This window comes from Medicago sativa, chromosome 4 (assembly GCF_051527215.1).
Source record: "Medicago sativa cultivar Bolivia chromosome 4, Bolivia_mono, whole genome shotgun sequence".
Classification (NCBI taxonomy): domain Eukaryota; kingdom Viridiplantae; phylum Streptophyta; class Magnoliopsida; order Fabales; family Fabaceae; genus Medicago; species Medicago sativa.
The window spans coordinates 69,961,022-69,984,757 of record NC_140752.1 but is presented as its reverse complement, the minus strand read 5'-3'; the positions used below and the strand labels follow the sequence as shown (position 1 = coordinate 69,984,757).

The 23,736-nt window shown below is 33.2% G+C and overlaps 2 protein-coding genes across 2 annotated transcripts; both read right to left on the bottom strand.

Annotated features, from left to right (window-relative positions):
* Positions 1–1,852: 1,852 nt before the first annotated feature.
* LOC146931331 (inactive leucine-rich repeat receptor-like serine/threonine-protein kinase At1g60630) lies at positions 1,853–8,312 on the bottom strand. The gene is made up of 3 exons (XM_085702808.1): positions 7,788–8,312; positions 5,776–7,612; positions 1,853–2,704 (listed from the first exon to the last, which is right to left on the bottom strand). The coding sequence occupies exons 2-3, from the start codon at positions 7,145–7,147 to the stop codon at positions 2,040–2,042; spliced, it is 2,037 nt and encodes a 678-aa protein (XP_085558934.1). The 5' UTR covers positions 7,148–7,612; positions 7,788–8,312; the 3' UTR covers positions 1,853–2,039.
* Positions 8,313–10,776: 2,464 nt separating this feature from the next.
* LOC146931330 (endo-1,4-beta-xylanase 5-like) lies at positions 10,777–14,908 on the bottom strand. The gene is made up of 7 exons (XM_085702807.1): positions 14,777–14,908; positions 13,381–13,427; positions 13,041–13,260; positions 12,750–12,913; positions 12,510–12,608; positions 11,614–12,399; positions 10,777–11,192 (listed from the first exon to the last, which is right to left on the bottom strand). The coding sequence occupies exons 1-7, from the start codon at positions 14,814–14,816 to the stop codon at positions 10,839–10,841; spliced, it is 1,710 nt and encodes a 569-aa protein (XP_085558933.1). The 5' UTR covers positions 14,817–14,908; the 3' UTR covers positions 10,777–10,838.
* Positions 14,909–23,736: the final 8,828 nt, after the last annotated feature.

Sequence of the window (23,736 nt, the reverse complement as noted above, 5' to 3'; positions counted from 1 at the left end):
TCTCTAACGAGGAGGGACAAAAATAAAAAAAGAATTTAAAACTTTCTGATCAAAAGAGATATATAAGTAACTTTCATGTCAAATGGTCCATATGATATTGGTAATGGCCGCCAAGATTAATGGTGTGTTTGTTTCCATGGAAAGATAGTGAGGGGGAGAGAAAGACAAGGGAAAGAAACATTTTCCATGGTTTGGAACAAGGGAAACCAACTAAGGAAAGAACGAGACACGTGGGTCCCACACTAAAAACCTTTCCATGGCAATATGTGCAGAAAGGTTGGGGAAACAACTAACTTTTGTTCAAAAAGTCCAAAGCACCCCTAGTTTTATTGTTTTTTATTTCTAAAGGGGTGTGTATATATAAGGGTATATATGTCAATTAGAAAAAGTAGATCTTTCTTTCCACCAATTTTCTAATCCACTTTCTATTAAACCAAACAATCAAAACAATCCCTTCACTTTTCATTCCCTTTCTATCCTCATACAATCTTTCCTTTTACTATCTTTCCTCTTACTTTCTCTTCTCATCCAAACATAGCCTAAGTCTTTAATTTGGGAGGTTCAACCTTGATCAAAAATCTTAAAAAATAGGCTTAATTACATGTTTGATCCCTTATGTTTATTTTAGTTTTCAAGTTGGTCCCTTATGTTTTAAACGTTTCAAGTTGGTCCCTTACGTTTTTTCGTTTTATTAAACTCAATATCATGTCGCGAAAGGGACTAACTTATTCCAACGTGAGTAATGTTTTGGACCAATTTGAAACTTTTAAAACGTAAGAGACCAAATTGAAACGTTTAAAACATAAGGGACCAACTTGAAAACTAAAATAAACATAAGGGATCAAACATGCAATCAAGCCTAAAAAATATTGCCTATCGAAGAAGAATCAAAATTGAAGCTCAAAATATTACAAAGTCGACACCAAAGATCCTCTGTCAGCCCACATTGAAAGAAAACGTAAGACATGGTTTCATAACCATTTTCACAGACGAGACTACACATTGACACAGCAACACAACCTCTGTTTCAAAGTTTGTTCATCGGTAGGCATCTTAGCAATCTCCAAACCAAAAAGGATTTGGAAGGAGGAATATATAGTAGCATACCAAACCATCATGTCGTATATTCCAATATCAGAATCACAGTGATCCAAAAGCTACATTATGTAGCTTATGTAAAATCACGGTAGGTCACCCTTATTCTGGAATAATGGTCGTGATACCAAACATAGGTTAAATGTTCAACCTAGATAGAAAATATCACTTTTGAAAGCAAAATTCACCTTTTGTGACGCCAAAAGTCATTATTTTTGGGGGAAAAAAGTATGAATTAAGACCAAAATTGCAACAAACGTGAAAATTGAGGGACTATAAAGTTCAATTTATAAAAGGGGACAATTTCTCGTAATTTAATAAAATAAGGAGATAAAATGTGCAATTAAACCTTAAAAAAGTTAATTAAAAATATATTTTTATGTTATTTCGTATTTATCACTAATTCAACATTTTACGAACACTGCATATTCAATCTACAAATTTATCCGCTTTAAGCTAGTTTATCAACTCTTCACTATAAGTTCATTCGTTATTAGCTAGTTTATCGGTTGTTGGCTATTTATTTATTTTACCAAATAAAGCCTGATAATAATTAAGAGTATAATTAAAAAAAAGGTGCTAATATTTTTATTTTTAAATTATTGATAACCATCAGGCCATAGCACAATAAATTTAAGGTTACACAAAAAAGGCAGGGATTGCATTGTAGCAATAGTCAATTATTAGCCACTTAGCCAGAGAAAAGAAAAATAGAAGAAACAAAAGACCAGAACCTGAAAGGATTGCACTCCACATCTTCTGCAAGCTGAATCTTTGATATGAATCCATATCCACTAATTTACCTCTAACCAACATGTAATCACAAAGCAAGAGATTAAGATGTATGTCTTTACAGCATTATCATCTACTCATGTCCGAAATCAATATTCAAAACCAATTCAAGAAAAATCAGAATGCATTAAAAATAAAATAAAAAATTCCAATTATATGCTAAGATGTTCATCCCTCGGCAAGCTTTGAACTGTATCTGACCATCTACCAGGTGAATGATCACTACTATTATTAGATGAGACATGAGCTTCTCCTCTTGCATCTCTTATCATCTTTAGAACTTCTCTCATTGTAGGCCTATTCTCCGGCACTACTGAAACACATGCCATTGCAATGTTCAATAGAGCCTGAAGCTTCTCTTCAGATGCTTCATTGCCTGACGAGGCAGGGTCATCCCCAGACTCGGTCTCTTCTTCACGTACCGATCGAACCCATCTAGGTATATCTGAACCGTGTGCCTGTACAAGGTCTTGATAGGGTGTTTTGCCAGTCAAAAGCTCGAGGAGAAGGACACCAAAGCTGTATACATCGGCAGGTTGAGTTTGTGGCCGTTGAAAACTGCGGCACTCGGGTGCTCTATAGAAAAAAGAAGTGGCACTTGGTTCTTCCATTGTGTCGGGATTAAGGAACACAGTGAGACCATAGTCAGTGAGACAGGACTCAAAGTCGGCACCAAGTAACACATTGGAAGATTTCAGGTTTCCGTGAGCCATGCCGGGGTTTTGGTGGATATACAGAAGGCCCGTTGCTAGATCTTCTGCAATTTTAAGACATGATGTCCAGTGAAGAGGCTTTCCTCCGCTAGATGTTTTGGTTCCTGCATTATAGTCATTAATTTTGTCAAAATGTCCTCTGTCAGCTATATCAGTGTGAAAGCAATGTCAAAATGTAGACATTTTCAAGTCACTTTCTTAGCAAAAGAAATTGTTGAACGTGTTGTTAATAATTGCATCTATAATTAAACACAGTCAATTATTAATTGTAATTAAGGTAGATTTTTCTACAAATTTCTCTGTGCATGGTATGGATTCTCAATACTAGTTACTAGCACATGATATATGAATAATTTAAACCATATCATGAAACTATACACCACTTGTACAAAGGACATAAAGACTAAAATGCTCACTGGCATTAAATTAAATAAATTAAACAAACAAAGCAAAACACAGTACGTGTGTTAAAGAAAAACACAGCAAAATACACGTGAGGATCCTGGCAATTGACATGATTGGTTACTTTAATTTTATTTTTCGGGTTTCATGATTGGTTACTTTCTACTCTTGGATATTATGATTCCACCATTATTATTTCTAAGAGAAAAGGAAAGTCTTACTTGTTGATTTGTTAAATGCGCTGCCACAATTCATTTTATCTCATCTTTTACATTAATGAACAAGAGGGTCGTTCCATGGTTAGGTATAATGCTTATGCTTTAAGCTAACTTTTTGCATTATCCAGCAAAAAGAATAGCACTTTTCCTTTATAAATATCTATATCTTTAACATAACAGCTTTTAAAATTTAAACAGTTGAGGAAGGAAAGGAAACACACTGTTTTGTGTCCAAAATATTTCTTTCCTTTGCATTTACTTATGAAAAATAAAAGAGAACAATATAACAAAGAAATCAAATTTATCATCATGCTTAAGTATTTTACTATTAGAACTTAGCCTCAAAAAAAATCTTTACTACTGGTATGAACATTTCAAATACCATAATATAAAAATCAAACGGTGTTATTTCAGGTCATTGGATCGTCTGTTGTGTGCAATCTACATATTCTCGCAATCACCGTATCTCTGAGGTCATTGGATCGAAATCAAATGGTCTACATTTCCATGCAAATTTTGGTTGTTTTTGTAACGAAAAAAACTAAATTACAAAGCTTTAAATCATAACGATCCGATGACCACGGAGTTGTTGACTGTGCGAATGAGTGGATTGCTCCCGGATCCAAATCACCTATACCATGGTCTTTGAAAATAAAGTTTTGAATAAAAGCATTCAGACATGCCCACAATGATCCAAATCACCTAATTTATGTACCCCGCTTCTATGGGACAGATAGTACAATGGTGGGCTATAGAGAAGAAGGGAAGAAAGTTCAGATGAATGGAGTATGTAATTTTACTACTTTGGACATAATTGTGAGTGAATATCTTTTTTTGGTAGATACTATTTGAATACTTTTATGTTATTTGATTTTAATTAAAAAATGTAGGTGAAATTAAACAATTTATCTCTTAACTTGACCATTTATGTTATAAAAAGTCAATATCATGTCATTTTTATGAGATTTTTTTAATGAAATCTAAGTTTTTAGGTTTATATGATGAAGATTTAAGTTTATTTACGAAGTTGATGATTTTTTTGTAGTTTCTCATTTTTTTAATAAAAAAATAAAAATTTGACATTTTATAACATTTAAGATTAAATAAAAAAATAAAAATAAAGAGTAATTTTGCCAATTAAGTTAAGAGATCAATTGCGTAATTTTTGCCAAAAATGTTATCATGATTTAAGAAAGATCGTCATAGATCACTGTAGAAGTACGTGGCTACTGGCTATACACTAAGCACAAAATCGTGTTCAACCCTCTTTAATTTTTCAATGGTTGAGTGGGACAACACTAACATGGGGTCACATTCATAAATGAGTTGTCAGATTCTGATCACACATATGCACCTTCCTACAACACTTTAATTGCGTTAAACTGTTCGTCATGGAAAGCAACACATTTTGTCTCTATCTCTATAATCCCTCTCTATTGAAACTAAATCAACATCAACCTGTGCGAGAAGGAAATTTAGCGCATGGATATTATTGGATACTCTACATCATATGAGGACCCCATTACCAAAAGATTATCAACTTTTAGGATTAGGACACACTCAGCCCACCTTTTCAGGATCTAAACTATGCATATAATCATATTTGTATGATTTCAGTTCATTCCTACCTATCATTATATGATTGATTTTCAATTCATTTTCTGCTTGATTGAAAGACATACTCCTATCTCAATTTACAATGTTTTTTTTTTTTTGAAGAAATCTCAATTTACAATGTTGAAATTGATAGACGGAAATATTTTGTGAGTTAAATCTTGGAATCTTCGATAATTATGTTTGTGTGAGTTTTTATATGGTTTTTTTTTTGAAAGTTTTTATATGGTGTTTGTCACTCCTGTTATATACCACATTTTTTTCTCGCTATTATATACCCACATTTCATATACTCCATCCGTTTTAAAATGAGTGTCGCTTTAACCAAAAAAATTTGTTTCAAAATGAATGTCACTTTCAGTTTCCAATGCAATAATAACTTTTTCTTTTCAATTGTACCCTTCAATTAATACTCTGCACACTACTTCCAAAATATTACTCCTACTTTTAAAACTAACCAATAGTTAATAAGGATAATTTGGTAAAATAATCATTCTCTTACTTTTAATCATTGCATTTCTTAATATGTGTGTAAACACCTAAAACGACACTCATTTTGAAACAGATGGAATAAAAAAGATACTGTCACTCCTGTTATATACCACATTTTTTTCTCGCTATTATATACCCACATTCCATATAAAAAAGATACTACACTCTAGTTTTTTTAAAAAAATAACGAAACTCATTAACATAGTATAGAAAATTAACATAGTAAATTATTAGTAGTAAGCTATAAAACATGGACGCTCTTTGGATTAGACATATCTTGGTGTCGAATTTACGTTAAAATCAACACCAACACATATGATTATGTTGAATTATGTGATCTTTTCAAATTTTTAAAGGTGCCGACATATTAGTGTGCGTGTCGTGTCTTGTGTCTATGTTTTATATATAGTAAGGTTGTAAAATTAAAGTAAATTAGAAGAGATACATACCATGAACAAGAGAGAAGAGGCTGCCATTAGGAAAGTAATCATAAACAAGAAGACGTTCTTCCTTAGCTTGAAAGTAAGCCCTAAGTGGGACCAAATTAGGATGTCTAAGCTTACCAAGTAAATCTATATGTGCCCTAAACTCCTCTAAACCAGGGTACCTAGCATCTTTCAACCTTTTCACAGTAACAATAAAACCTGATTCCATCACTGCTTTATATGTACTTCCCATTATACCCCTCCCTAATGTCTCAGCTGAAGCCTTCAATAAATCCTCTAAACTATACCCCATTTCCCTATCCCCTGCTCCGCAGAACACCAGTTTCCCTATGCCCTCACTCTCCCAAGCAAATCCACCTTGTTTTGCTTCATAATTACTTCCTCTACCCTCTCCTTCTCCACCAACCACATTCTCTCCTTCTGCCACGTCAACACTACTCTTCCCTCTCCTTGCTGCAGAGGATCCCACCCTTTTCCTACGGTTCTTGCAAATTAACCACATAATAATTATAACTAAGCATATTAACAACACTAATCCACCAACACTCCCTCCAATTATCTTAATCAACTTCGTACGGTTTGATTTTGACGACGTCGTTTTCCCGTTCCCTCCAATGGGACTCACCGACGGCGACGGCGCCAACGGCGGCAACACTGTGCTGCTTTTACATTTTCGGTGGATCTGTTCTCCACATAACTCTAAGTTTCCTGAAAACGACGACGCATTGAACCGGTTCAACGCCGCGGTCACCGGAATCTCGCCGGAGAGTTTATTATTCGACACATTCAAGTACTTCAAACCAGTTTGATTGAAACCAGGAACCGAACCGGCGAACAAATTATCTTGCAAGTAAAGAACATACAACCGCGGAACCTTAGCCAACGACGCCGGAATCTCGCCGGAGATTCTATTACCAGACAGAACAATAACTTTAACACGGTGAAGAACTGAAACAGAAGCCGGAAACTCACCGGAGAAATCGTTATCATTAAGATAAATAGATTTGAGATTAACAAGATTTGAGAGATTAGGAATTTGACCAGAGAGTGAGTTTCCTTTGAAACTAAGAACTCGAAGTTGATCCAAACGGTTTAAAATGTTTGAATCTAATTTTCCTGTTAAGTTGAAATATTCGAGTACTAGCTTTCTAACTTTGCCTTTGTAACAATCTTTAACTCCCACCCAAGTGCAAACATCGTTGTTCTGCTTTTGTGGCCATGGTAGTTTGTTGTGAATGTCTACGGAGGATTTGAGTGCGAGAAGCGGTTGTGAATCGTCTTTTTGTGATCTTGATGGCTGAAGAGACAAGATCAGACAGAGTAAAAATGTGATGGAAAACAAAGAAGAGAAAGAAGAGAATGTGAGTTTTTCCATTTTAGGATGAACAAGAAAATGGACCCAACACCAGAGCTAGTATAGTACTAGTAGCTAGTAATTAGGTTTATGTTTTAGCTAATTTGGTTTTTGTTAACAATAAGCTATTGTTAATTTGTGTGGAAGATATCGAAATAGTTTAATGCATGTGGTTGGGTAGGGGTTGATTTGATTCACCTACTTAACTCTTCAGATCTACAATTGGTAGTTGCTTCTTCACATTTTGATTCATTGAGCAGAACATTGGCATGGAAGTGTGCAGAATAGAGGCAATGAGTCAATTACTGTGGTAATTAAAGTGGTTTGGTTAATGTTGGTTTCTCGAAACTGTTCATACATACAGGTTTTGCAAAACTCACGGACACAATGGCAGAACTCTCACGTGAAATCATCCCAGTAACCAAACACCAAAAATAACCATTCTTTGAGTTTCTCTATGATTTCTTGCTTTCTATATTGTTAAAACTGCATACACGTTATTAAACAAACAGTCAATAACTGAATAAACAAGCAAACAAAAATAAGTACATAAGGTAGTAACTTTTTTATATAGTAGTATAATATAGGAGTAATAAAATAAACAAAACAAAAGCATGCATGTAGTATGTACTAGTAGTAATTTTCTTTTCTAACTACTTACTTTCTTGGGTTACTCATTGACATAGTCATAGAATTTAGCAGTTATTGAACATGGGTGAAGTGGGATCCAATACTCTTGTCATGGTTGGAACTTGGAATCATTGCAATTGCTAGTGAATGGAATGATGAATTGAAGACCAACACATGATGAAAATGGTTTGAACTTTTCTTCTTGGGAAGTTGGTACTAGTGAAAATGGATGGTTACAAGTTACAACAAAATAACAATATTTGTGACAGTAACACACATGGTGTGGAAGGGAGTGGTGATTCCAAAATCCAGCTCCTAAACCTCTAAAATCAAAACACTCAGAATGGGCTTGTTATAATATCAAAACACTGGCTTGTTATAATAATTTGAGAGAGAGAAAGAGTTTCTCTCTGCTGCATCTATATGTACATTATGAGCGTGTCTGTCTCTACTATGATCAGAGAGAGAAAGAGGGGGAAATTAAGGACAGAAAAAAAACATATGCCCCCTTCATCCTTACTTAGGTCCCCCTTTTTACCTCAGGATATAGGTGATCGAATTAAAGGCAAAAGAGAAGAGTGATATAAATGGCATTTCACAAAAAAGTTGTGGTGAGGAAAAAAAATACTACTACTACTGCTACAAGAACAACACCTGCCACGTGTTTCAATTAAATAACCATGTAGTTGAACTCGTGTATCAGTCACCATTGACTCTTGCTAGCTGTCATTTGAATTTCATTTTGCTATTTTTTCATTTAGCAAAAATGGGCAACACTTTTTTTATCAATTATTATGTAGTAGGGTATCTGCAGATATTGTTGATTTTGTTTGGTCTGAAATTAATTAACATATTTAGATTAGATTAGAAACTTTGAAAAAAAGAGGAAAACAAAATAGATGTGGTATGAAGAGGACATGTTTTTTGTAGCTGTCTTGGGCTGACCATAGAGTTATAGACAAAGCACAAAACAAGGGTCCTACTACTAAGTCCTACCTACCGAGTATTGATTACTGATTTGAAGATTGCATGAGATCGTGCACTCCTATTTTGGTCTTGTGTGGAAACCATGTCGTAACATACACATACTAGTATATTAATATCGGTCATAGAATTCATAGAAGGTCAATGTTATGGCTTTGAACCTGTCACCATGTTATTTGGCCTGTTAGTAGTGGCTAACATTTTCCAAGTTGTTAGTCTTAAATGGACTGCAGCAGAATTATGATTATCCAATGTCTAGATACTCAAATGAAAGCTAGTCCAATTAAGTGATTTTGGAATGAATAATGATGGGTGCGTTACTTATGTGAAAGTGCAAAGCAATTTGTTGTCAATTTGAGTAAAATGTTGTGAATTGTGATGACTATCTGTCATAAAGAAGTTTGTAATGTCATTTTTAGAGTTTCTAGATAGGAAGTTAGTTTATCTATAGTGAATTTGGCTAAGGTGTCTCATTGAGTTGATGTTTTGCAAATGCCTCGAGTGATTAACTGATTGTTAAAAATTTCTTCCTAGCCAGACAATTTTGTAGTGTAATTTGTTTCTTGATGTTAGACGAATATCTTGATCGATTGAAGCGAGCGTCATTATGGAAGTTAAAGGTACTCAAAAGTCACAACATTGATAAAGGAGAAGAAAGTTGATAAGCTAAGTTTTAACTAGATTCGATTGGCGTAGCACCTAGCTCGCTTGGTGGAATTTAATGTGAAATTTGAGTGATCGCTATTAATTCCTTTTCCTGGCGTGGAAACAAGCTCACCCTAAAATTTAATCTCAAATTGTTCCTTCCATTATTTTGACAAGCAAGCATATTCAAATTTTCCAGCTATTTTGAGATCTCGCCAGACGAGCTAAGGCGAGATTCAGACATTAAGTAAGCTAAATTTAAGCCCAACATCAAGTTTCCCACTTCTTACACTTAGAGAAAACGATAGATGATTTCAACTGTTGTGAGCAATATTTGAGAATTCATTCCATTTTTTAATATGTAATTTTCATAACTCTTTTGTAATGTTTCTTCTTATTATGAGTATCAAAATTTCAAATGATATCTTTGAGATCGATTACAAGCAAATCAGTTTTTTTTATAATGTGCCAATACCAAATTAAATCATATTGAATATGAATCGCTTGTGCATGAATGTTGATCCTATTAAAATTTTACATCAATTATCAACTCTTTTTTCCTAGGGGATCAACAAATGATAGTGTTCATTTTCAAGCTTGAAGATATATTATCTTTGGCTTATTGCAATACTTTTTATTGTATTTCTTTAGTTATCATCAATGAAATATCTTGAGTTAAAAAAATTAACAAGTGCAATTTTATAATGTTGTTTCATATTAAAGCGAAAGAAAAGTGAATAAATCAATAAGGTAAAACACTAAGAGGAGATTCTAAAATAATGACAATTTTTTTTTTTTTATCAAATTGGATTATCTTGTTTCAATTACTCTTTCCTTATCTCTTTCCACAAATTGTGTCCATCTCTCTCTTGATCCTCTCTCTTTTGATCCTCTCTAGAATTTAGAGAAATAGACATAAATTCTATAAAGGGGGAGAATGAGAGAGTGAGTGTAAGGAGAGGTCTGGATCCTTTTTTTTTTTTGTTTTTTATGGCTACAACATGTTTGCTTTATTTGTTGTCATGCATTTCTTATTTTATTATTTAATTATTTTTCTTTATTATGAACCGTACCTTTTTTAATAGTTGCGTTTGCTTATTGGTGAACACTTTTTATTATATTCCATTTTTTAGACATTTTATTTTATATAGAAATATTTGTATAATTTTATAAATATTTATTTTCTATTATTTTTATCAATTTTATTATATCTTGTAAATCCACATCACAATCATTTCATTTTTTTCTTCTTTCGTTTTGATTTTTCCTTCTTTTAATTTTTTTTTTTTGGTTTCATTTGCTTTACGTTCCTAAATGAAACAAAACCTTAAGGAACCATACTATTTTCACGCATCATCAACTAGTTATTGACGAGTAAGACAACAAACAAATAACGATAGAAAAACATAAGTTTTTATTTATCATAAATCACATGTGTAACATGAAAAATCAACTAAATAAAAAGTTGTATCAATTGTGTTGTTTTATTGGAATCTTCTTTTGGAAGCACTTGCATGTGATGAATAGAGTAATTCTTCTTGCTAGGGTGATTAATTTGTATTTTGTAATCTCCATGAAAAAGGGACAACTCAAGGAGTCCATCTTGGTCTGTCGTCCCTAAAACTTCTGCTTTCCCCCACTCAGATATTAGTTTGTCAACAACATCCCCTGTTGGTAAATTTTTGAAATTGTTATCTGTCAAACACATCTTATAGCAACCCTGCGGTGTCCATGCTGTCCACATTACAATACCTTTAACCCCTGGGTGAGAGTGTGCCTCTCTAAGAGCTTGCTCGAAGTATTGTACCTACTCAAATCACGAATGTAAAAGCTTAATTAGAAAGAAAAAAAAAATCCAAGTCATAAATGAGTAAAATAGAAAAAATAATACTGGATTGTCTAATATGGACCCGAATTCCTTGCAATCAGCTAGAACTCGCAGTCAGGCGTAAGAGTCGTCCTATCTTACTTGGACGGTCATATTCAAGCTTTGTATTTGAAATTTTAAAAAAAAAAAATCAAATTTGTCTTTTTTAATCGTCCGTCAAGATCAAAAGCTCTAGGTTATTCTGACTACTTGAGTGTGGGTTCTCGCTCACAACAAGATTTCAGGTTAGTATGACATGTTTTATCGATCATATTATGTAACTTCTAGTTCTAACAACATCATTTTAGTGTGAGAAATGATAAATAAATAGAAAAACAAATATTGGTGTTATTGACATTACCTGATTAGGTTGGCTTGCAACATCTAATTCTGTAATCCATATTGGCAAACGAGAAGCAGTAAGGGTATCAATGGAAGCTCTCATGTAAGGCAAGTTGAGAGGGAGGGAAGGGAAATGAGACTCCAAGCCAATTCCAAGCGGCAATTGCCTATTCACACTTCGAATTTGTTTGATTTTCTGGATGTAACTTGATGGAGATGATAAACCATCTCTACTATCCTCAATTGTGTTATACTCATTAATAAATAAGGTGGCTTGTGGATCAATATTATGAACCTGGTTAAATGCTTTGGCTGAAAAATCTTGTCCAAGTTTACCTTCAAAGAATGAGAAATGGAGATTTTCATTAACAACATCCCAACCAATAACTTGGCCCTTGTATCTTCCCACAACAGAATTCATTCTTTTTTGGACTGCTAAGTTAAGTTGGTTTGGGGAGAGTGAATAAACCCATTTTGGTTGATACTTAGGATCATCGTGAAATATATTGTGTCCTCGAACGGTAATATTGTGTGATTTTGCAAACTGTAGCATTTGATCAGCTTGGAAATAGTTATCTTTCCCTGGTGCGTATTCATTTGTGTACCATTTCATTTCATTTTCAAATGTTGTGACTGTGAACCTAGATGAGAACCAATCTTGGTACGCACGGTTGTTAATAATGTTACTATTTATTGCACTTCCAAATGGAAACTTTGGTTTATTCAATGTAATATATATACTCGCATTTGGTAAAGGGTTTCCTTGTTCGTCTAGTGTTTGGACTAATACCTTTCTCTTCCGTTCCTGCATGCCATGTTAATTAAAATTAAACTTGGTTCTAAGTGAATCCTTTAAATTTTATAGTTATCAATTGTCTGAATATGGTGAGAAATCCTATGAAATTAGTTGTTTACCTTTTCAATGCTTTGATCTTGATGAGACTTCCATTGTTGTTCTGTGAATGGTTGTAAGGATACACTGTCTATCCAAATTTCCACATAAGTATTATTACTCTACATGATACAACATTTTACAGATGTATTAAAATTTGGAGAATTAATCAGTAATGAATAAATTTCAATAAATATAATATCCTTATTTATCATTCAAATAATAGTACAAAAATACAATTATGAAGAACCATACTTAAGTACCTCAAAGTATAGCTCAGCTTCCCCTGATGTATCTGCTATGAAACCACCCTTAAGCATAGACCAACAATTAGACTCAGCAAAAATGACACCACAAAATTTAAATCCTTCATTTGTTTTAACAACCGCTGTTACAGGAACATTCCCATTACTCACTTGTAACCAAGCTGCACAATTCAAAAGCGTTTGATTTTATTCATAACTACCTATAAATCAGTGCATATTATTTGTTGACAATGTAAAACATTTACAATATATCAAAATTAAACTCTAATTTATGACAATAAATCTCACCAGATAAAGTATAATACATCCCCTTTTGGAGGTGAATCTTTTGGGAGACACTATCATATGGTTGATTTCTGCTATGAGCTACCACATATTTGTTACCTAATGATTCTCTATGTTGTATTTTTGCTTCCCCAAATGATGTCCATCCCTGTAGTCCATCATTTATTCCTGGGTTTTGAATTATTCCTCCATTGTACTGAGGCTTCTGTGGGATTGTCAAACACTGAGATTGAAAACAAGTAACACCCAAAGTTAGAGGGAATATAATTCCATGTAATGTAATAAACCGTATGTGACTCTCAAATCCTCAAAAACAGAAATAAATGTTAGAGAGATAACTCACTTCAATGTTCGCAGTGTAATCATAAGATAATGCTTCAGCTTCAAAACCTGTAGTTGCATGTCTTTATGTTAGTTTAATATAGATATATTCTTTGATATTGTTTTAAGGGTAATGCTAACTAGTGTCTCTTTGACACTAGTTAAAGATGAAGAAAAAAAGTGTTAGGATGAGATAATCGGAAGATCTAAAGAAATTAGAATTCTAACAATTTATATAGTGTTTTAATTGAATTTCTTAATATTTTTTTTTTGTTTGGATAAAACAATAAAAAAATCATTTTTAAACTTTATTTGATTAATTTATAAATTTTTAAAGTTTTGGGATAAAAGTGTAAAGATGTAATGAAAATTGATCCAAAAATGATATTTTTAAAAGATTTTGATCAAATAATTTGAAATTTCAAATTATGGAAAATGTGGATCAATGCGTAAAACTTTGAAATTTAATATAGACCCTCCCGACTTTTATTTTTTTAAATATCACTATTTGAAACTTCTTAAATTTGATTTGACAAAATACTTGATATAATTCCTTCATTTTAAAGTTTATCCAAATTTATCATTCAAACAATGAAATTTACTTTGAAAATTTTGAATCACTCTCTAAAATTACATTAGCTCCAAAAATTGTACCATTACCACACTATAAGAGAAATGTATTTTTTTTATTATGATAAAAAAGCATTACATACCTAAAATTTATTTTATTCAACTATGTGGGACTGAATTAAGGAAATAATTAAATTAAAGACATTAAAATTAACAATTGAAAATGGGATAATTAAAAGGAAGAAAATATAATAATAATAATAATAATAGAAATATAATAAAAAAAGATTTTATATTAGAAGAAAATACATAAAGAGTGATGGTTGCAATTATATGTGCATATATGTTTGAAATAATTTATAAATTAAATTTTAGTTTTTTTAGCTATGTTATTGGTGCAAAGTATCTATTGACTTTGTGAATGATTAATCTAGTAATCTCTGCTCGAGAACTTGGTTGACTACCTTTAACAGGATTTTACATCCAAATCAATTTTTTTTTTTTACTCACAAAGTGTGAACAGGAGATCTGAGTCCACTTTCAATCAAAGCAAAATAATGTTGGTAAACTCATTGTGAGATTTACTTTGTGGGTATCAATAGAACAAATTTAATCATAAATATATTTTTTCATAATTTTAAAAAATTTCAATCTAATTTTAAAGTATACTTTCAAAAACATCCATTTATAGTTATCTAATATATTTTATCAATGAAAATTATACATAACCAAGATTAATCGATCACTAATTTTGTTATCTTAGCTACTGATTTTACTTTAAATTTAAAGAATGAAAGTGTTGCACTCATAACAAGATAATATTAAATAATGAATGAATGTATACAAACCTGCGAGTATGATGACATACATCAGAAGGATGATATTCATGTTTCTGGATCAAACTTGTTCCTGATCAGGGAGATACAAATGAGAATCTGGTTGTAATAAGGAATTTTTTTTTGTTTAGAAGAGCTAGCCAGATTTTAAGGTGTTAGCAAATTTACACTAATGTATAACCTTATTTATAGGCAAAAGTCAATATGATATTAAATTATAGGCAAAAGTCAATATGATATTAAAAATATTCATTATTTTTAAAATTAATGTAATATTTTATAGGCAAAAGTCAATATGATATTAAATTATAGGCAAAAGTCAATATGATATTAAAAATATTCATTATTTTTAAAATTAATGTAATATTTTAAAACAATATATTTGTTCTATAAAAAGTTAATAAACAATTAAAAAAATAATATAAACTAAATAAATAATAAATGTTTAATTACATATATGAATACTTTTTTAAAAAAAATAGTTCATACGTCCCTGTTGACTTAGCTCAGTTGGTAAGGACATTAAATAATATATGTAGGGGTTGAGATTCAAACCCCGGATACCTCAGTTATATTCACCTTAATAGGTGAATTTCTGGCCTGACTATTTGCCAAAAAAATTTCCTTTTATAAAAATATAATTAATAATTAAAAATATATTACACTGCAAATCACTAAATAGTTTCTTCAAAAAAAATCCAATGTGCATACATTCATCGAACCCCAAAATCAAAAAGATAAAAACCAATTTGAGAAGTCAATATGATATTAAGGGTGCGTTTGTTTCAGCTTTAAAAAAAATAGATTTTTGTCAAAAGAATCTAAAGATTTCTTTTAGAGATTTAAAAAAAAAAATGAAGTTATTTGTGTTTGCCTACTATCCATAAAAATCCATTTTTTTTAAAAAAGAAAAAAAGAGTTCTAACATGCACATGTGTTATCTCCTTGTTGTTGAAAAAAATGGATTTTTAGAAAAGGTAATCCTAATAGCTTTTCATTTTAGGGTCAAAATATTTTTTTTTTGATAAAATGGTTTTTCTAAAAATCTTAAACAAACACTTAAAAATGAAAAAAATGAATTTTTTAAGGGAAAAAATAGATTTTTTTTGAAAAAAAATCTAAAACAAACGGGCCCTAAATTATAGGCAAAAGTCAATATGATATTAAAAATATTCATTATTTTTAAATCAATGTAATATTTTAAAACAATATATTTGTTCTAGAAAAGGTTAATAAACAATTTAAAAAATATCTCTCCAGATCATTTATGCCTCAAAATTAAGGATCTATAGGATAACGGGGAAAGCATCATTGATGAGCTAAATCTTCCCTTATCTCATGAAATTGTTGCCTCAGTACATGAACTGAAAGCAACCATAATTACCTCATTTGCTGACACTTGGGTTTGGAAAGATAATTTAAATGGCGAATACACAGCAAAAAGTGCGTATCACTGGCTCTTATCTCGAAGAGATGGTATTGTTTCACCGGAGAAATGGAATTGGATTTGGAAGTTACCACTTTCAGCTAGTGTACAATTTTTTATCTGGCAGGTTTGTCATAACTCTATTCCAACTAAGTATGTCCTTCACCATCGAGGGGTGAATGTTTCTGTTACATGTCCATGTTGTAACGGGGAAGATGAATCTATACTTCATTGCCTCATCCTTTGTCCACGAGCTATTGCAGTGTGGTCTGGATGTGGATTTCCTGACATTTCGTCGTTGTGCACTAGTAATCTGTCGAGCAATATGAGTGATATCATACAAATGTTATTAAGTAAGATAGGGAGTGTCGCTCCTATCATAATGTGGAACTTATGGTGCACTCGCAACAAGTTGGTGTTTGATGGTATCCAACCAATAGTCTCAACTACAGTTTCAAATGTTTATGCGCAATTGCAAGTTTCGCAACGGGCATTCGACAATACTAGTTCAACCACACTAGTTAGGTCCACTCATGAAGTATGCTGGCAGCATGGTGATAATGATACAATGGTTCTTAATGTAGATGGTCGCGCTTTAACTAACCCAGGTACAGCAGGATTTTGTGGATTGGTTAGGAATTTTGAGGGGAAAATGCAATTTGCCTTCTATGGTAGTGTGGAGTTGTCCAATATTTTTCATGCAGAAATTCATGCCCTTATGATTGGGATTAAGCTTTGTTGGGAGGTTGGTTATAAGAAACTGGTTTGTTTTTCTGACTCTCTTCATGTAGTGCATTTAGTGTCAAAGGAAGTATCGAGGCTTCATCACTATGCAAACCTCTTGGAGCTCATTCAGACGTATTTGGATAAGCAGTGGGATATTTCCATTCATCATATTTTTCGAGAAGGAAACTCTTGCACATATATACTTGCAAAAATAGGTGCTAATCAATCAGAGACTCTTGTGATGGTACACCAACCATTACCATGTCTATCCTCAGCCTTACTAGCTGATGCTATGGGAGTGTCCTTTATTAGGACATAGTTTTTCTTTGCTTCTTTTTCTTTTGTTTCTTTTTCTTTCTTATCTCATGTAACAAAAAAAAACAATTTAAAAAATAATATAAACTAAATAAATAATAAATGTTTAATTACATATATGTATACTTTAAAAAAAACAGTTCATATGTCCCTGTTGACTTAGTTCAGTTGGTAGGGACATTAAATAATATATGCAGGGGTTGAGGTTCAAACCCCGAATACCTCAATTATATTCACCTTAATAGGTGAATTTCTGGCCTGATTATTTGCCAAAGAAAAGTTCCTTTTTATCAAGATATAATTAAAAATATATTACACAGCAAATCACTAAATATTTTCTTTAAAAAAAAAAATAATCCAATGTGCATACATTCATCGAACCCCCAAATCAAAAAGATAAAAACCAATTTGAGACTTTTTTTAAAATTGATGTGCCCGAGGAGGTTTAAATCCAAAATTTATTAAAAAGGAAAAGAGATGTACAAAAAGAGGGGGACCAAACCTAACCCTCAAAGCAAACTAAGAAAATCTATAAGAGGAAAGATCAAGTCTATTCTTGACAGTCTTCCCTAATCGCAATTGAAGGTGAGGACCAACAGGTGAAAATAGTCAAAGATAGATCTAGATTCGTTAGTTTATTCAGACATTAGTTGTAACACCCACGATGTGGCTTTCGATATCCCGCCAGATAGATACGAAAGGTTCCCGCCAGTTGGAACGGGCACTATCCGTAATGATGACCCCACGTTAGTAAGAGGAACCGAATCACATCGAAATGAGAGGGATCCGGAGGCCGTGTAGGTATGGGACTACATGGTTGAAGGAAGGCTTATAAGAATTGTTAGGTACTACCCATATCAACAAGATGCATCTTCTTTTCGGTAGCTCATTCCATAAGAACTCCGCAGTTAAGCGTGCTTGGCTTGGAGTAGTACTAGGATGGGTGACCTACCGGGAAGTTTCCCGGTAAGCATGTGAGTGAGGACAAAGCATGCTGAAAAGACTCGTGTTGGTTTGTGGGGTTAGTCGGCTATATAGAGGCCATATCAAATGAGAGAGCTTTTATTGTGAGAGATGAGAGGGCTAAAATATAACCCTTGGATTAATATTAACGGATCAGATCGAATATGTAGAAGTCTATCCTTGTTGTACACTATCATTCTTCTTTCTTAGCTTCTCCAGGTTCCAATTCTCGATCCCCTTCTTTCACCGCTTCATCACATCGCAACTCACAGCAGTGCCATCGACCCCCTTCTTGGCTTCTTCTGTTGCTTATCTCAGTGCCATGGATAGGAGATTAGATGATTTTCCAAAATTATTCAACCATTTCAATTAGGGATTCAACTATCCTTCTTTTTCAATTCTTCAAGTTTCTCATTTGTGTTTAAACAATTGTTACAGGTTTCAATTTACAATTGCACACTGAAATATGACTAAATCATTAACTATGTTTAAAAGATTAACATCATACAAATTCTATCCCAGTTTCTCTTAGATAATTTTTTTGATTCATTCTACGGTAGTTCATTCCAAAACTGTGATTTCTTTTAAAAAAAAAAGTATTAATACGAAATAATATAGAAGAGAAATTAAATGGAGATAGAAAAAGAGAAGACTGCAATTTTCGGTTGGTGATGAGAGAGAATTCTGCAATTTTGGCTTGGTGGTGAGAGAAGACAAGACGACGCAGAAGCTGAAAAGATATACTATGCTACAATTATAAAAAATAAGTACCACCGTAAAGATCGATCCAAGGGTCATGATTTAAGGCTCTCATCTCTCATAATAAACACCCCTCTCACTTGATATGCCCTATATATATATATATATATTTGTGTGTGAGAGAGATGTGTGAGAGAGATAAGAGAGATAAAAAATCCCTTAAACTAAGCTTGATCATACAATTTTGCCATCTATTCTTCGGCTTAGCAGATAGGGGTGTTCAAAACCGAATCAATCCAAAAGAAAAACCGCAAACCGAACCAATCCAAATCAAAACTGCATTTATTTCGGATGTATTCAGATCATTTTTTTACTCAACCGCATGGTTTTGTTCGGTTTGCGGTTTTGATTTTACTAACCGAACCAAATCAAATCAAACCACAATATAAGAAAAACACTAATTAAATACATATCATCTAAACCAATACTCATATAAATTCAATGTAAACTTTAATAATGAAATATTGTTTTCTCTCCTGTTAAGTTTCTTCTTTGCTTTTTTTATCAAAAATGTATTTATGTGCTACTTCACTCTTAGAGAATTATTAAAATCTTAGTCTTTTGAATTTCTTACAAAATATGATTACTTTTTGTCCACGTTTTAATTTAGTCTATGTAGTTTGGAACGTTGTTAGATAGAAATAAAATTGTAATGTTGGATGAAATTTAAAACATTGTTGAAAATATGTTGTGTTTTAGCTTTTTAATTTGATTTTAACGTTGAAAACAAAAAAAATATTGTCTAAAAAAACCACAACAATCGATCCAATCCAAACCACATTGAGTTGGTTTGGTTTGATTCGATTCAGATTATATTTTAAAAGTCAACCAAACCAAACCGCCTACTTATTTATCTTGTGGTTCGAATGACTTTTAGTCTCAAAACCGAACCAAACCGCACCGCAAACATCCCTATTAACAGGTGCTATATGAGGCGACTTAAAAGCCAAGATAGCTACTTTAGAGTCATATTCAATCCACAATTGATGTCAATTTCTATCATATGCAATTTTCATAGCCAATACAACTTCCATAAGCTCAGGGGAAAAAAGCATCTAAGATGTCTAAGTTGACAAAAAAAAAATCCCTTATTTTCTCCTTGACCGTTTCTAAAAAGGCCTTCATATGCATAATTCATAGGATTTTCCAAAGCCGAGCCATCTGTATTACACTTTGTCTTGATAAGGAAAGGTGGATGCAATATCACTTCTATAATTCTTGGTGCTTTCGGATGACGAGTACTAATTTTGAAAGCTCTTAGCACCAAAAAGTCATATACGGAGGGCTATGTTACTTCCTTTGTAAGATTTCCAGCCAAATGAAAATTTGCAGATATCATTGCTGGGAAAAAAAATGCATATTTGGTTTTATATTTTTGAATCTACAATTATTCCTTGTGAATCAAATATTGTTGAATATGTTGACAATTGCTGAGTAGATTACCAATTTACATTGAGGATTCCAACTTCTATTACAAACATCAAAGATATATAAGATAAATGAGAGGTTGATAATTTGATTGATGATAAATTGTAACTATTTCTAAATAGCCGTGGCAAAGGGACAATTAAGGAATAGATGAGATGCATTTTCTTGTTGCTTGCAGCATAAGTTACACATTGAAGGAAAACTACATCCTCTCTCTGCAAGATTCTCATCAGTGGGAATCTTCTCGTGATTCATTCTCCAAATTGTGAAACTTAGACATCTTCAAATAGGAACACCATGGTAAATGAAGGGCAATGTTCCAATAGTGAAACAAAGAGAATTTGCAATCTGATCTAATCTTGCTTGAGACATAGAACCATGAAAAAATGTTCATTTTCTAGGGTTGATTATTTGACCATATCTTGTAAATAAAGAAGATACCACTTGAATGTTTGATGAAGTCCCTTGCTAAACAACATGTTGAATATTTGTATGTTGGCTTCACTTTTGCTTAAAACAAATATTCACTCCAGATGTGGAACACAATGTTCCAACATCCAGGCTTGGTATGTACGTTCTGTGCCTTGCCTATCTTTACGCACGCGTTCGCTTGATTGAAGGAATCCACGCCAGCTTGAGTTGGTCTAAACCGTGTGCAATTATGAGAAGATCAGAACGATGTGATTTCCTAAGGGAATGTTAATGACTTAGGAAAGTTTTTTAAGGTGATGATAATGTGACTTTTAATGTGCCTACTTTTTAGGAGTTTCCTTATCCGGCCATGTTGATTGAGTAATAAGTCACTGGTGTGATCTGAAGCCTGATTGATGGAGTTGATGACGCGTTTGCTTCAGTATAAAAATGGAGGCTGCAAGACCTAAAGAATTATCGAAGACATCATTTTACAAATTAGAGTTTATTTAGGTTTTGAGTCTTTTGATTGTGAGCCTTTCGTGTATCATCTTGATGCATGTTTAGGACTGTACTTTGAGTTGTAAACTGTGCACTACTCCGAAGCTTTTAAGCAAGGAGCTAGGTAGATTGTGAACTGCATCTAAGCTTTTAAGCAAGGTTGCATGTTGTTATTTTTGAGGGTAACCTCATTTTATTTGAGTCTGTAATTTGGGAATCACAGAGGATTGTGATCTGTTGTAAGGGAGTGAGATGGGATCTCAGATCTAGGAGTTCCTAGGTTGAAGTCTTGTTGGGGTAGGTCCTAGGTCATAAGTGCAAATGTGGTTTGCTGAGAGCTTTTGAATACGGACTACACTAGTGGATTTCCTTCTTGGCTTGGTATCCCCCAGAGTAGGTGACGTTGCACCGAACTGGGTTAACAATTTCTCTGTGCCTCCTTTATTTCTTGTGTGTTATTTTGTTTTATTATGTTGGTTAGCTTAATGTTCTAAACATCATATACAACATCTGTTTTCAGTGTTTCGTGTTGAAACATCTCTTAGAACATCTTAAGTCTAACGTGCCAGAATTTCAATTGGTATCAGAGCTGGCATCCTGCCAGTTATTAGGGTGAGATCCAGAGGAGAATATTTATGGTTTTATGGACAAAGAATGAGGTTTTGTTAACAGACCGCCATTGTTGGATGGCTCCAATTATGATTATTGGAAATCACGTATGAGTGTTTTTCTCAAATCTATTGATAACAAGACTTGGAAGTCTGTTCAGAAAAGTTGGGAGCATCCTGTTGCTCTTGATAAAGATGGGAACAAAACTGTTGTTCTGAAACCTGAAGAAGATTGGACTACAGCTGAGGATGAATCCTCTCTTGCCAACTCTAGGGCCTTAAATGCTATCTTCAATGGGGTTGATAAAAATGTGTTCAGAATGATCAAACAATGCAATACTGCTAAAGAAGCTTGGGAGATTCTAGAAATTACGTATGAAGGCACCTCAAAAGTAAAAAGATCTAGACTACTACTTCTAACCACTCAGTTTGAAAACCTGACTATGAAGGAAGATGAGTGCATTCAAGAATTTTACATGAATATTCTTGACATTGCTAATACTTTTGGTACTCTTGGGGAGAAGATGTCTGAAGAGAAACTGGTTAGAAAAATTCTCAGGTCTCTACCTAGAAGATTTGACATGAAAGTCACTGCTATAGAAGAAGCCCAGGATATTTCTAAAATGAAGATAGAAGAGCTCATTGGATCTCTACAGAATTTTGAAATTCTCATCAACAATAGGGTTGAAAAGGAAGATAATAATGCTTTCTCTGGTATTAAAGAAACTCAAGGGAATCCCGAAAATGATGAAAACTTGGCTGAATTTGTAGTACTCCTTGGAAAACTTTTTAACAGAATTATGAGTTTGACAAATTAGAAGTCCATAACAGATGCTCAAAACATTAGATCCAACATCAGAGAAAAACAAAAGGGTGTTAGTACTGAAAGTGAATTCAAGGAAGATAAATGTCATGGATGTGGAGGAGTTGGTCATATAACAACAGAATGTGCTACATTACACAATAAACAGAAGAAAAGTGTGGATGTTGCCTGGTCTGAGGTAGGTAGTTCAAAAAAGATAAGTGAAGGTATGTTCCCTAGAAAAGTAACTGCTCTAACCGAAAGAATCTATTATGATAATGAGTCTTGTGATGAAGAATTAGAATATGACGATCTAGCTACTGCTTATGAGAATCTGCATGCCAGAAGTACGGAAATCTGTAAGATGCTAGGAGAACAAAAGAAGATAAATAGCCAAATCCTCACAGAAAAAATACACTTCTGACAAAGGTATCTGAACCCAATGTTGAGGTAACTTGTTTAAATTCTTAAATTGAAGAGCTCAAGAAGCAAGTTGAAATAATGGAAAATGGGTCTACAAATCTAAATGATGTTACAGAAGGTGAGGACAAGAGACAAGCAAAAGGTATAGAATTTAATTATCAGCCTCTGAATCGAAAACAACGCTATGAAAAGCTTGTTAGAGAATTCTTAGTGAACATTCCAAAGGATTGTGATAACCCTCTTAGGAGAGATTATCAGAAAGTGTACGTTAGAGGAAAGTGTATAAACTTCTCCCCCAACATCATCAATAATTTTCTAGGTGTTGAAGGAGGAGCTGCAGAGGTGAAGGTTACTGACAATCAGATCTGCAAAGAGATCACGACCAATAAAGTGAAGGTGTGGCCAAAGAAAGGAAAAATTTCTTCTGGGAAGCTGAGTATGAAGTATGCTGTGCTCAACAGAATTGGGGCTGCAAATTGGGTACCTACCACTCATTCATCTGATAGTGCCACAGGTTTGGGTAGGTTCATTTATGCAGTAGGAACAAAAACTAGAATGCATATTGGTAGGTATGTATTTGATCAGACTGTGAAGCATGCCAAATCTGATG